The sequence below is a fragment of the Cavia porcellus genome, unplaced genomic scaffold, assembly GCF_034190915.1.
Source record: "Cavia porcellus strain 051 isolate PalLab524CR breed Dunkin Hartley unplaced genomic scaffold, mCavPor4.1 scaffold_7, whole genome shotgun sequence".
Classification (NCBI taxonomy): domain Eukaryota; kingdom Metazoa; phylum Chordata; class Mammalia; order Rodentia; family Caviidae; genus Cavia; species Cavia porcellus.
This window is the reverse complement of record NW_026947490.1, coordinates 29,090,485-29,104,994: the sequence shown is the minus strand read 5'-3', so window position 1 is coordinate 29,104,994 and position 14,510 is coordinate 29,090,485. Positions and strand designations below refer to the sequence as shown.

At 52.3% G+C, this 14,510-nt stretch overlaps 1 protein-coding gene across 1 annotated transcript; it reads left to right on the top strand.

Moving 5' to 3' along the window:
- The first annotated feature begins 4,158 nt into the window (after positions 1–4,158).
- LOC100715865 (kallikrein-13) lies at positions 4,159–12,991 on the top strand. The gene is made up of 6 exons (XM_003465471.5): positions 4,159–4,312; positions 4,827–4,913; positions 9,603–9,792; positions 10,105–10,373; positions 11,233–11,369; positions 12,684–12,991. Exons 2-6 carry the CDS (start codon positions 4,862–4,864, stop codon positions 12,870–12,872), a joined length of 837 nt encoding a protein of 278 aa, XP_003465519.2. The 5' UTR covers positions 4,159–4,312; positions 4,827–4,861; the 3' UTR covers positions 12,873–12,991.
- Positions 12,992–14,510: the final 1,519 nt, after the last annotated feature.

Here is a 14,510-nt window from a genome sequence, read left to right as displayed (position 1 = left end):
AAAACTATGAGAACAGCAGGTTTTTGGAGTTTCTTGAGTCCGTTCAGTGAACCCTTGAAACTGTTCTGGGGACCCCTGACTACCTGGACAAGAAAGTCTTGATTGAAAAGGCAACAGGAACAAGAGGAGTCATGCAGGTGCTGAGAAGGAGGCCCTAGATAGTGACAAAGGAAGGTACGAGTGCTCCAAGAGGGAAGCGTGCCCGGCATGAGACGGGAGGAGGAGAGGAGAGGGTGGGTGACGGCCTTCCAAACAGGGGCCTGGTGATACAGGACCTAACACACCCACAGGAAAACAGGACCTTCATTCTGAGTGATGTGGGAACCGCTGTAGGTGTAAGGAGAGCTGTGGCTTACATCTTGAAAAGTCACTCTGGCTGCTGTGTTAGTTCAGGCAGATGGCAACCCAGATTGAAATCTTGGAATAACCCACCTGAGACAGAAGGGAACACAGGGACAAGCACGAGCGACAGTGAAAAGTGGTCACTCCCTGGGTTGATTTTGGAAAGAGCACTGAACAGGGTCTGTAACAAAATGGAGGTGAGTTATACGCAAAGGAATTTCAGCGTGACCCCAGGGTTTTGGCCAGGCAATAAAGGATGGTTTGACCACCTACTACAAAATAAATACCGTAAGCAGAGCACATCTGGAATGTGAAAGGGGCGGAGAGCAGGAGTTTGGTATGAACATCACGACGCTGAGTAGGCAGTTGGATGCTAAATCGAAAGTTCGAGAGCAAGGTCTGGTGGGAGACATTAAATACGGGAGTCGTCAGCATACAGGTGGTGTTTAAAGCCACACGACCAATGAGATCACCAAAGGAGGGAGTGAGTGTAGAGAGAAGAGGCCCAAGGACCAAGCCTTGGGGTACTCCACTATGGAGAAACTGGGGAGATGGGGAGAAACCAGTTCCAGGCATGGATGAGGAGCAGCCGGTGAGTTATGAGGGAAGCCAGGAGACCATATTGTCCCAGGAGACAGGAAGAAACCCTGAGAAGGAACAGATACTCGTTAAATGCTGCTGCTAAACAAGTAAGAGGACCGGTGAGGGGCCAGCCTTGGACTCGGCCACGTGGAGTCCCTGGTCCCCTTAGCAGGGGTGCAATTGGTGGAGTCATAGAAGAGGTGCAGGGAGGGTGGGAGGAGAGGAGATGCAGGCTGGGAGGCTTAGAAAAAGGAACAGACAGAGCAGGCAAGGGTGGGCCAGGAGCACAAGGAAAGCTTGTGATTGTTTTCAATTATTGTTCTTTTATTGAAAGCTGGGAGACATGGCAGCATGGTGGGGTTCTCACGGGACACTCACAGGAGGACGGAGCAGTGGGTGACACTGGTGAGCAGCAGCTGTGGTGGACACCTCGGGAGGCTGGAGGGGTAGGCAGCGGCATAACAGGACATCTCATCTGGAGAGATGAGCGAGGAGGGAGGTGTGGGCACAGGTGCAGGTAGATGACAAACTGACCTTCATCTCTGCCACTCTGGAGGGTGAAGAGTGGGGTGTCATTGCTGCATAAGGGCACCCAACTAACCCAGCTCTGAAGAAGAATCCTCGAGCACCCATCCCTCTGGGGGCCCAGTTTCCGCCTGGCCAGCACAGCCTCTCTGACTCTGTGTGTTCCCCCATTGGTCTTCATCTACATCCTCCTGTCCTCTCCCACCCGCCCTGCCTTCTGGTCTCTGTGTCTTGCCCCTTTCGGGTTTTCTGTGTCTCCCCCTCCCTTCATGTTTACAGTTGGGGGGCCATCCTCAGGCCTGGGTGTGGGGCCAGCTTTCCCGTCCCAGCCCGCACTTCCAACCAGAACTTCCAGTTTCTGCTTAACAAAGAATCCCAGTTTGAAGCCAAGAGAGGGTGGGGCCTGGCACCGTGGCTGCCTCCATCTCCAATTTGGCTTCTCCAACAAATGCCTCTGTGGCCCTCGGTGCATGCCAGGATCTCTCTAAGCACCTTTAGGAGTCAGTTCCTTGACTCCTTTTCTGTGAGGTGGGTGCCATGGATAAAGCCACTTTACAGATGGGGACACCAAGGCTCAGGGCGACCACTGCACCCTGAGAACTGCACTCCGAGCTCCAGAGTCTGAGCTCTGAACCGTGCACAGCACCTGCCGCCTTCTTTAGCCCTTTCTTCTTCTTTCTCCAGCCCTGCTCTCTGTAAAGCTCAATCTAGGAGAGAGGATACTTGGCTTCGGTGCAGTTCCTGTGTGACTTTCAGCCCTGGGCTTCCTGCCACCAGGTTAATCAAGTGAGGGGGCGGAAGGCACCCTGACCTCAGGCCAGTGGAGCCAACCAGACTCACCAGAGGTAACCCCCAACAGCAACACTGACCCTGCCCTCACCCCGCAGCACATGCTAGAACCAGCCACCCCAGCCGGGTCCCAGCCCTTCCCAAGTGAGAAAGCCTTTCTCCAAGCACAAGTCCAGGTCACCAGAGGGCACAGGTACCCCGAGTGCCCACACAAGCCCATCACCTCACTTCACCCTGCTTCCTCCCTCAGGCTACCCCACCTGTTCCAGCTCCACTCAAAATGATGAGCTGTCAGTGCCTGCCCTGGGCTCTGCCCTGTGAGGCAGTGGGGGCCGGTGGGCAAGGACAGTAGCTTCTGTCGTGTCGAGAGGAATGCAGTGGGTCCCTCAAACCTCTCCCCACCCTCAGCCTCACATCCAGTCCTTGTCATCCTCACCCCCATGGTCACCCCCTCGATGCCTCATCTTATATCCAAACCCAGTAACAGGACCCATCAATGACCTTGTTCCTATGTCTCCCATCCACCACCAAACACTCTCCCCAAGTCAGCTCCACTGCCATCTGGAACCCCACGCCTCTCCTCGCTCAACTCACTGCATTCCCTGTGCCAACCTGCTGTGACCCTAACCACAGTGCACTCAATTCCTGTGAAAACCCAACTTCTAGTCCCAGGGAAAGACAGAAATCCGCCCAGCGTGGAAAATGGGGGGAGAAGGAGGGACCCTCTTGGATTTTTCTGGAGTTTCTGCCTCTTTTGACTTACTGTCTTTGAACTAATGGGCAACTTTTAAATGGTAGACAGTTGATAGCAAGGCAAATAATTCAAAACCACACGGTGAATTTTGTCAGTGGAAGGACAGTTACTCTCCTTGTCCCTGTGTGTGAAAAACCACCCTGGACCTGTCTCTGTAAATTCATTGCAGTATTCCTGATCGCCTTCCGGAATGTTGCTGTTTGTACCCTCTTACCGGTTAGACACTTATGAATGAGTCAAAATAAAATCTTTGACCTGTTCGTTCTACGTATGTTGGAGACTCACAGGTAGACTTTTTCCAAAAAGCATTTTTTAGCACCAGATTTGATCCTGGCCTGCAGCTCCTAACCCTCCAGTGTGGACCTCACCAGTTGCACTGTGAACTCTCGGCCTCCTCCACCTCTGCCCCTCGTTTATCCCTGCCCCTCATTTTCGTGATGGGCTCTCTTTCCAAATTTCATCCAGTCCCCAAGTGTGGCCTCCTGCCAGATGCTGACCCCACCTTGGTGGCTCTTAATCCTTAATCCTACCCCCTCCACCTGCTGGGATTAAGGGGGAGCCCCACCCAATCACAGTTCCAGAAGGCCTAGTCATTCCCCAAACACCACCCCTTCCTCCTTCCTCTTCCCCACCGCCACCCCAGCCCACGGACTCTCTTCCGGGCTGACTCCAGACTCCGTTCCTAAGGGGCTGTGTTGTCCCCGGGAGCCCAACCCCTGTCCCCTGCAAGCGTAAGACCGGCGGTCCTCCTCTGCACCTTGGAGCCTGTTCCCTTCTTGGCCTGATGGCTGAGGAGCAGGAAGATGCATGTGGGCATCTCTGTGAATTTCAGAAGAGAAAGGGCTGGCGGTAGTTTAGGAAGTGGACCCTGGATGCGCCCTCCAGGAGCTCTTGTATGTAGAGTACGCATTGTGCATACTTTGGAGAGGAGGGGAGGACACGAGATGGAAATAAACTTAATTTAGCACTGGCCAAAGGGTTTCAGACGGAAATGGATTTGTTTTCCCCTTCCCCTTGGTTGGGTCCTGGTGCTCAGAAAGTTCAATACGGGTTCAACAAGAGCTTGGGCGGAGCCAGATCCGGGTCCCAGCACCTCCTAGTAGCTCCGCCCCCAGCGAGCAAGGGAAGGCAGAGCCCAGACAGGGGGGGGTGTCTGTGGACCGCCTGCTGAGCCATTGGGGGTGGAGAGGGGAGCCAGCCACCGGGAAATGCTGGGCGCGCTGGGGGAGGGCATTAAGGGGTTAAAAGCCATGGGTCGAGGCTGAGGTAGTAAGCAGCTGGCTGCTGAGGTTGTGACCGCCGCCAGGACCCCTCACTCAGGTAGGGTCGCCGGGAAGGCGGGAGTTTTGGAGAAAGGGGGGGGGGGGATTGAGGGACGGGAGGGGCAAGGAGGGGGCATAGGGAGGACCCGGAATCCCCAAGGTGTGAGAAGCACAGGAACAGAGACCTACAGAGATGGAGGAGGATGCAAGGTGCAGAGTGATCAGAAATTTAGGGGAGCTCTGGGGCCCCCGGAAGGGGGCATTGGGGTCCGAACTGGAGAATACAGGGCAGCTCACAAGTGCAGCATGCACGGTGAACCCCTTTTCTGGAGGAAAGAGGAGGAGCGCTTAGCCTACTTGGGCTAGGGGCAGCCAGCAGGAGCCTGGAGGTGCACGCTGGGATCCCTCCCCAAGAATGGAGTGGGGGGAGGGGTCGGTTCTAGGGTTAGGGTTTCCACGCAAAACCAGCACAAGTGGAGGGGAGGCTGAAGACTGGAACCCACAGGTGCAGCGAATTTAAGACCTGGGGCTTCTGGGGTCACCGCCCAACACACCCCTTGACCTTCTCCCAGGTCCTGCCCACCCTGACCCCCGCACCGGAGCTGCCATGTGGCCCCTGGCCGCTGCCGTCGCCTGCCTGACCGTGGCCTTGTCAGGAGGTAGGTATGCACGGGGGCGGAGGCGCGGTGGCCACTCACACCGCGGTGGGAAGGGTCAGGCCAGGCGAGGGGGTGTGGGTCCCTGAGCTCCGCCTCCACCCACTCTACTCGGCCAGCAGCGTGACGACCCAGGAGCTTCCTCCTGTCCCTGTGTGACCTGGTTTCCCGCCTGGGGTCAGCCCAGTGACCCCAGTCCTTGCCTTCTGACCCCAGGGGTGGCCCAGCTCCAAGGCGCCCCTGCTTCAGGTCCAGCGACACCCCCGCAACATCCCCTCTCCGGTCTCCTTCCCCCGGGGTCAGGGGCTCAGAGAGGGACACGAGGGCTGAGGTGACTTTTGAGCCAGTGACTTAGCTCCCTTGTGCCTACAAAGTTTCCTTTTATAAACTGGGACAGATCTCTGCGTGGTTACCACCAAGAGCCGCTGTAAATGGGGAAATGGGGACACGGAGCTTGGACCCTGGGGTTACATCCCAAGACCTTTTGGGTGTCCTCCCTGAATCCTGGGGATGACCCCTACCCAGGATTTGCCCCCAAGGAGTTGTGTTTTCTTCACCGTGAAGTCCTCCTCCCCGCCTCTGCGGCAAGTTCTATGCAAACCCCACTCACGCAGCACGCGTTCATTCATTCCCAGAACAGCTGCTGAGCCCCCGGCGCCGCGCTGTGCTGCGTTCTACACGCGCTGAGACGCAGTCCCTGCCCTCAGCACCCAGCGCCTAGCTAGGAGGGATGCATACATTATTCAAACAATTACTCAGATAATTAGCTCACAGTTAATTACCACTGTGAAGTAAGACGAGGGCTGAGGAGCCACGCCAGGCGCTGAGACGCAATGGCCACGCTCACCCTGCAGAGATCCCGAGGATTTCGCTCTTGAGCCGAGGGCCGGAGGAGGGGTTCCGCGGGTGCCTGGCACCCAGACCTTCCTCGCCTGTGGGTGGGGTTGGCTTCTCTCTCTTGGCGACACTCCCAGGACTCACACTCATGCTCCCTCTGGGTGCCACACCCCAGGATTAGGAGCCCCACATGCTTCATCTTGTGGGATCCTCCGCAGCGATGAGGTAGGTCCTCTGTACCCCAGTTTCACGCTGAGAAGCCCAAGACTGGCAGGCAGAAGGTCCTGCCCCACACACTTGGGCCGGGCTGGGTCAGGGCTATAATCCAGGTTATGTATGCACCCTGTCCGGATCCTGGATTTACGGCTCTGAAAACTGTGCTCATAAATGTTGGCTTAATGAGCTTCTTAAACTCAGGTCTTTTTTTAAAAAAACTGAAACAAAAGCCCATTAAAAAGTGAAGTTATTTGCCAGGCGTGGTGGTGCAGACCTGTGAGCCTAACACTCAGCGAGGCTGAGGCAGGATAACATATTCAAAGCCAAACCAGGCAGATGAGCAATTTAACAAGATCCTGTCTCAAAGTAAAAACAGAAACAAAAGCCCTGATGAGGTAGCTCAGTATGAAGGCCCTGGGTTCAAACCCTAGCATTGCAAAAATTAAATAGAAAGATGCTGAGCTAGATGATAGATAAATACATGATAGATGATGATGATAGATAGATAGATAGATAGTGGCTGCACAATACAAACAAAACAATATGTTGATTGGGCTGAGTCCCTTGAAATTGTGGAAAGTGACCCCTTTGACCTCTGTAAAGTAGCCACTCTAGGTGATTCCACTGTAAATACCAAGCTGCCTGCCGAGGGCTTCTGCTTCCTTTTAAAAGTGAGCTCAGTGAGAATCAGAGAGGGTAACCGGCACAGATGACTGGCATCACCACAAGACGTTTGAGGACTGTGTGGCTGAAACTCTGAGCTTGCAATTCAGTGTCACTTATACCCCACCTCTAAAGTGATCACCCACCCCTGCTCCATGATTCCTGCGCAAGGTTTTAAAATCTGTGGGGCCAGTTGCAATGTTCAGCTGTGAGTAAGGAAGCCCCCGGGGAGAAGGAACCTCCCTTGATTGCAGCTAATCACCCCTAAGGACTTCGCTCTTACAGAAAGTGGAGCCCCTGCCAGCTGCTGCAGTGCATGCAGGTTTGAGATGCAGGGTCTTTTTGAGACGGTTCTCGTGTCTCATTATGCAGTTCAGGCTGGCCTTGAGCTCACTTTGTAGCCCAGGCTGGTCTTGAACTTGCAACAATCCTCCCACCTCAGCCTCCCGAGTGCTGGGATTACAGGCGTGACCCACCACGCCCGGCTGAAATCCAGGTTCTTACTGAGTCCTGCAACCGCCCCTGAGTGATAAACTGGACCCTCAGCCCTCTGGACCCAAAGTCCTCCAACCTTGGGTTCAGCTAACTGCGGGCCAAAAACATTCAGAAGGACACTGCATCTGCTCTGAACCTGCAGATTTTTCTTGTCCTGATTCCCTAAACACAGCACAACTATGTGCGTGATGTTTGGCATTTTATTAAGTACTGTAAGTCATCTGGAGACAATTTATCCCACTGGAGGGTTGTGCGGGTGATATGTAAGTACCTCACCATTGTGTATGAGGAGCTCTAGCATCTCTGGATTTTGGTGTCTGAGCCAGAACCAGTTCCCCACGAATGCTGAGGGACCAGTGTACTCTTCTTATTTGACAACTGGGGAAACTGAGGCTGGTAACTTGTACAAGGCTGCATGGTAAGGATTCAGCCAATTCAGGACTAGATTTTCTGTTACACTACTGTGCTGGCGATGCCAAGTATGGTGCCTGGCATACACATGGCTTATTGAGCTCCTTGTGTGCCAGGTACTGGTCCTAGCACTGTGGCTCTGAGTTAAGTAATCAGGGTGCCTGTTGTCTGGAGTATACAGCCAGGGTGGGGAGACTGTTTTAAGGAGAACGAGTAATAGTGATCACTGTGCTGATGAAAGTCGTTAGGGGTGTCACAAGGTGCACCTGGGGCCCAGGGACAGGGGCAACACCGACCAGGTGATGAAGAAGAGGGGAAATCTGAGCTGAGCTGTCATCAAAGAGGACCTAGATATGTGACTTTAGATTCGGGGTGCTGTGCAGTAGGACCTCACATGTCTCTGTCTCACCACCAGGTACAGCAGCCACTGGGCTCAAATGCCTAGGACATTTGAGCATTTGAAACATGGCTGGTATTACCGAAGTACTGTTTTTAATTTAACCTAACATTCTTCTAGCTAATTTAAATATTAGAGTCCTGTATAGCTAGTGGCTACCCTACAGAACAGCAAAGAGCAAATACAAGTCCAAGGGCCTCGTATGTGTTTTCTGTTGTTGTTGCTTTTATTTTTGTTTTTGAGACAGGATTTCACTATGCAGTTCAGGCTGCCCTTGAATTCACTTGGTAGCCCAGGCTGGCCTCGAGCTCGCAGCAGTCTGCCTGTCTCAGCCTCCAAAGTGTTAGGATTACACGTGTGCACCACCATGCCCAGTTTTGGTATGTTTGAAGAGCAGGCGAGTGAGGCTGGAACACAGTGAGCCAGAGGTAGGGGAGGTAGACAGAGGCTGCCAGGTGATGTAGGGTCCTGCAGACTTCAGAAAGGCTTTTGGGTTTTGTTTCAAAAGAAGTCAAATCTGGCAAATGTGTTGTTTAACTGTCTCATTCCACAATTCCTTAGGCTGCTTTGAGAAACCTGGATTTAAGGGATATAAAAGTGAAAGCATTTATATTGCTGTTGCAATCATTCATAGTGGGGAGACAGGACACGAGCCAAGACGGTGGCATGGAGCTGGAGCTAACTGGACACAGCAGCTAAAATGAACAGGAGTCCTTGATCGGGAGTGAATAGGAAAGAAGGGGAAGTGAAGATTATTCCTAACTCAAAACCTAGGTGGATGATTGAAAGGAGTAGTTTGGGTTGAGAAAAATCAAGGTAGGGGCAAAATATTTGAAGATATATGGAAGGCATCCAAGTTGATAGGGTTTGGATTTTCAGCTGGAAAAAAGAATTCGGGAGATGTGAATTTGGGAGTGGTTGACTTTTGGGTGTTATTTAGAGCCATAGAGGCACAAGTAAACATGGTTGGATGGATGGATGGATGGATGGATGGATGGATGGATGGATGGATGGATAAATGGATAGGTGGATGGATAAATGGATGGGTAGATAAAAGAATGGATGGATGGATGGATGGATGGATGGGCAAAAAATGGAAGGATGGATGGATGGATAAGTGGATGGATGGATGGATAAATGGATGGGTAGATGAATGGATGGATGGGTGAGTGGATAAATGGATGGGTGGGTGGATAAATGAATGGATGGAAGGATAAATGGATGAATGGATGGGTGGATAAGTGAATGGATGGATAAATGAGTGAATGGATGGATGAATGGATAGATGGATGATGGATGGATGGATGGATGGATGGATGGATGGATGGAGGCTACCAAGTGGATATACAGGGCCACCTCCTGAAGTCTGTTTCCATAATGGAATGACATAGAATATGGAGGCGGAAGTCAAGCTTCTGTTTCCTATCACAAATGTCTTCATCTCATGTCTTCTCACAGTTCACATTGCAGGGTTTGGCACTCCTGTAGGAAAGAAAAAATCCTTTTTTCTGATTCGTTCCACTGGATAGAAAGTGGCAACTCCCAGAGGCTACCAAATGAGTCATCGGCTTCCTGCCACCCAGACCCATAGTGTGACCCTTTCTCCAGTGCAGGGACCACAACTCTAGCCTTCTCCTCACCCTGATTCTCTAACAGTTCCTCTTCTTTACCAGGCATCTCTCGGGAGTATCCCAAGATACTGAATGGCACCAATGGGACCAGTGGGTTTCTACCTGGTGGCTACACCTGCCTCCCCCATTCCCAGCCCTGGCAAGTGGCCCTGCTGGTGAAGGGGCGGCTCCTCTGTGGCGGAGTCCTGGTCCACCCGAAATGGGTCCTCACTGCTGCACACTGCTTGAAAGTGTACGTAGGCTCTGGGGCGTGGGGTTGGGATGAATGGGCCCTGGCACTGGGGGGCGTGAACTGGACCAGGGAAGAGGCTGGAGTGAGGGCTGGCTTGGGCGTGGGTTCAAGCATGGGGCTTGGAGTGGACACACAGGGGATATGGCAATAGGGTTGAAGATCTTATGGGGCTGGAGTTGAGGGTGGGATGAGACATGTGTTTGGAGAGGAGGCCCGTCAAGGCGGAAAGAGGTTAGACAGGGATAAGAAGAGACAGGACTGGGCAAGACACAGGCTTCACTCTCCCCTAACCACCTCCTTCCTGCCCCGCAGCGGGTACACAGTTCACCTAGGCAAGCATGTCCTGGGGCGCGTGGAGACCCACGAGCAGGTGAGGGCGGTGGCCCGCTCTGTCCCCCACCCCAAATACCAGGTCAGCCCCACCCACCTGAACCACGACAACGACATCATGCTGCTGGAGCTGGAGACCCCGGTCCAGCTGACAGGCCACATCCGCACCCTGCCCCTTTCCCGCAGTGACTGCCTGCCGCCCGGTACCTGCTGTCGGGTGTCGGGCTGGGGCACCACCACCAGCCCGCAGGGTATGTGATGAGCTCGTACTGGTGCCGGGGCCTCTTAGAGAGGGGTCGAGAACTGGGAGGAAAGCGGGGAGGAGGAGCCCCTGGGAGACACAGACGTAGGCGTATGTAGAGGGACATGTTTGCCGTCATAAATACACGCACATTGATGCAGAAACAAACAGAAACGTGTAATCCAATGTCTGTTAATAGTATTGCATATTAAATATATAATTACAAGTCATATAAATTGTCTTCTAAATTATAAGTCATAGGTTTAAATAAATTATATAAGAATATTATATAATATAGTGTTTATGATCTATAAAGACACTATATAAATATATAATTTATAATACATTTAAACTATAAATATATATTACAAAATAATTTAACATGTTAACCTATGTGTACTTAGTAACGCATAGACATAAACAAGTGTATCCTCTGTGTAAATTGTGCGTACACAAGTACCATAGCAACAAGCGCCCTTTGTAACTCCTTAGCACCCCTCTCCCTCCTCATCTCTTTCCGTGCCTCTGGCACTCCGTGCCCAACCCTCTGACCCTTGCTCCCCGCCTCCAGCTCCCCATCTCTTACCACCAGTGTCTTCCCATTTCTGTTTCTTCCGGCTCTGCCTCCCCAGCTTTCTCCCCTCTCTCCTGGCCCACCTCCCAGCACACGCCCAGCTCTCCCCATCCTCCCCTCCACCTCCCGCCTCCCTCTCCCTGCACCGCTGTCTCCGTATTTCTGGCTCTTCCATCGCTTTCCCCAGTTACGCATCCATCTCTTCCCCTCTCTCCCTTGTCACTGCCGGATCTCTTAACCTCCACCCCACACCCAACCCAGGACAGACGTCCTCAGACCTCTCTCTGCTCCACAGTGAGCTACCCCAAAACCCTGCAGTGTGCGAACATCCCGCTACGCTCAGATGAGGAGTGCCGCCATGTCTATCCGGGCAAGATCACTACCAACATGCTGTGCGCTGGCACCAAAGAGGGGGGGAAAGACTCCTGCGAGGTGAGACCAGATGTTGCGGGCTTTCTCTGCCAGGACAGGAAGCCAGAGTGGCAGTGGGGCAGCTGTCGGAGGGAAGGGTTTCCTCCTAGCCCAATCTGGGGTGGGGGGTGTTGTCCTCTTGTATAAGAGTATGAAGACCAGAAAGCCAGTGCCAGAGATGGAAAATGGAATTCATCTTGAGCTCCAGCTTTGATGGAGCGGCTACCCACATCTCTGTGTTGAGAGGCCTGAAGGTTGGATTCCTTCACCTGCCAGTGATGGAAACCCAACTCCACTGTCAAAAGTAAAACACAGCAACAAAAACCCTGGTACTCGTATTGAAAATGCAGAGGTGATGGTTTCAGGTGCAGAGGGATCCAGGTGTACAGGTCATATTTTAGGAACTCTGTGTCTTTTTACCTCTGCTTTTCTCCTCTGTTTGGGCTTCATTCTCAACCGGGCTCCTCACCAACAGCCCAGAGCTCACCCCTGTCCTGTAAGCAATGCTACTGGAAAGAGAGAACGTCTCTTTTCTAAGAATTTACACAATGTCTTGAGTGTGATTCTCATTAGGCTGATCTGAGTCACGCGTACTGAACCATCACTCTGGCCTCAGCTGTGGGATTCTCTGAGACTCATGATGGATGCTGGGACTATGGGAGCCACAGTTGGGGACCACTGCACGGATTGAGAGGGGGAGGGGTCATTCCCCAAATGGAAAACTCAGCAAGTTATTTACTAAAGGAAATGTATGCTACAAGCACACTGAACAAGCTACAACCCATAGTGAAGGCTTCTGTATTTCGTTCAGTGGGGAAAACCACAATTTTGAGAGAATGCCATGTGCTGTGCTCAATTAGTGATGTCTGCTTGGACCAGGGAGAGGTGAAGAACATGTGCATCCAACACAGTCCGCATCCAGTGCGTTAACTCAGTAACTAGATGGCACAAAGGAGCCATCAAGTCGGAACAGGGCCAGCTGGTGGGGAGCTGGGGGTACAAGCTGGGATTTAGTTCCCAGAAACTAAGATGGGTATGAATTGTCACTACTTTCAAAGAGATCGAGGAATGGAGGAAAATAGAGAGTCGTGAAGGTCAGGCCCTCACCCCTGGGTCCATCTCTGCTGTTCTGTTCTTTTCCTGTTTCTCTCTGTGGTTTTATCTTTCTCATCTCTCGCTGTCTCTGTTCTCTCACACAACCTCTGCCTTGCTGAGTCGCCATCTATCTGACTCTGTCTGTCGGCATGTCTCTCCCCATCTTTCACTCTCTCCCTCCATCTCTGCCTTTATTTAGCCCCGACAAAGACCCCACCTCTCTCTCTCTCTCTCTCTCAGGGTGACTCCGGGGGCCCACTGGTCTGCAACAACACACTCCATGGCATCATCTCCTGGGGAGACTTCCCATGCGGACAACCCAACCGGCCTGGCGTCTACACTCGAGTTTCCCGATATGTCTCGTGGATCCACGAAACAATCAAAGATCACAAAACCCGGGAGCAGAAACGGACAAAGTCTACACAATAAAAGCTGGGTTGATTTACCTCCTTTCCACTTCCCACCGCACCCTCCTCACTTCGCTGGGCTCTTCTCTGTCCTTCCCAAAGTGTCCTGCTGGAATCACAATATATAACCTCAGCATGCTCCGTTCTAGCTGCCTTCTATGTTTCAAAAGCATTCAGCCACCAGCTTGTAGTCTCTAGATGTTGCGAGTGAAAGCCCCCAATTTTCTGAGTGTCCCAACCCAGACTATACCCTAGATTCCCCCAAACCACTCACTGTGGCCACCATAAACCAAGATGAGCACCCACACGTTCTATCTCTGGCAAGCATCTCAAATCCTTCCACCAACCGTCCTCAAGGTGGCACTGGGGATTGAACCCAGGGCTCGTGCTTACTCAGCGAATGCTCTACCACTAAGCTACACACCCCGAGAAATATTCCAGTCTGAACAGATCTTCGATGACATCCAGAAACTCTCCAAATATTTATTCACTGCCAATATTCTAGGTCCTGCTATGTTGGGCCTTCATGGAGGTTCTGGACTCCCGTGATGTTCCATCATGAAAATCTCTGGTCCAGAATGTTCTCCCCAACAGCAGCCTGTGCACCTCTGAACGATTGTCACAGCTAACTGTGGATCTTCAGAATAGTTCATCCTCCCACTACTCTGGGGCACATAGACCTCTCAACCCCACCCACCTCCCACATCCCCTTTCTCTGAGCCCCATTCCCACTAACATCACTGTCACTCTGGTCTCTACAATAACACAGATCAGTGTCCCAAGGGGCCTCTGTCTTGGATTGCAATCACTGATCACTGAGCTGCACCCCAGAAATAACATCCACCCAGTATTCTGTCCTGTGTCTATCTCAGTCTTGTTTCTCCCCCAGAAAGATCCCTGTCCAGTGTTTCTTGCTATTACATCTTTGCCCATCAACCCAAACATAATGGCTGAGTTCTTAGCTGCTGGAGTCTCTGCTGAACACAAGCCCTTGCCTTGAGCTTCCTCATCTGTAAAAAGGGCTCACATTCACCCTCATACCATCGTGGCTCACAAACACAGATCCGCTGAGTGTTCATGAAGATTTCACGCCTTTATTTTTCTCCGGCAATATTTTTTCAAGCTGACCACGTATGGCACCTTCCCAGGTGTTTATTTACTCAGCTGAAACTGGTTGCTAGCATCATTCAGCCCTCCAAGAGACAAAGGCAGAATGTGGTGACTTAAACCGACAGAAATGTCCATGTTGGTAGAGCTGACATGCGTTTTGGAGAGAAATTGTGAAAACAAAGAATAAAGAGATAGGTTGTCAGGCAGCGACACAAGCTGTGACAGGCCACTCCTTGACAGGGCCACTCACCTGGTGTCATCATCAGCAGAGTTATGCTTGCTGCCCTTCCCTCCCTAATCCTCTTGCAAGGCCGAGGTCCCCTCCCTTTTTTGCCCAACATTGTAGATTCTAGAGAGCAGCCCCACCTAACCGGTGCAGATGTCAACTGCTCAATCTGCCTGCGGACTGACAGGAGCCAGCGCATCTGGCGGCCTTCGTAACGCCCCTCCTGCGTCTCCAGTTCTACGACTGTGTCCATCTGGGAACCACGGGAGCCAGCCCCAGGAGGGTGAGGTCCACTGCCATGTTTCGGAGAAGGAAAAGGACGCG

What these genes read in the sequence shown, in the direction of transcription:
- LOC100715865 (XM_003465471.5), top strand. Translation starts at nt 4,862, where the DNA reads ATGTGGCCCCTGGCCGCTGCCGTCGCCTGCCTGACCGTGGCCTTGTCA. An exon ending in GACCGTGGCCTTGTCAGGAG is followed by an intron (nt 4,914 to 9,602) that starts GTAGGTATGCAC and finishes CTTCTTTACCAG; the next exon opens with GCATCTCTCGGGAGTATCCC. An exon ending in CACCACCACCAGCCCGCAGG is followed by an intron (nt 10,374 to 11,232) that starts GTATGTGATGAG and finishes TCTGCTCCACAG; the next exon opens with TGAGCTACCCCAAAACCCTG.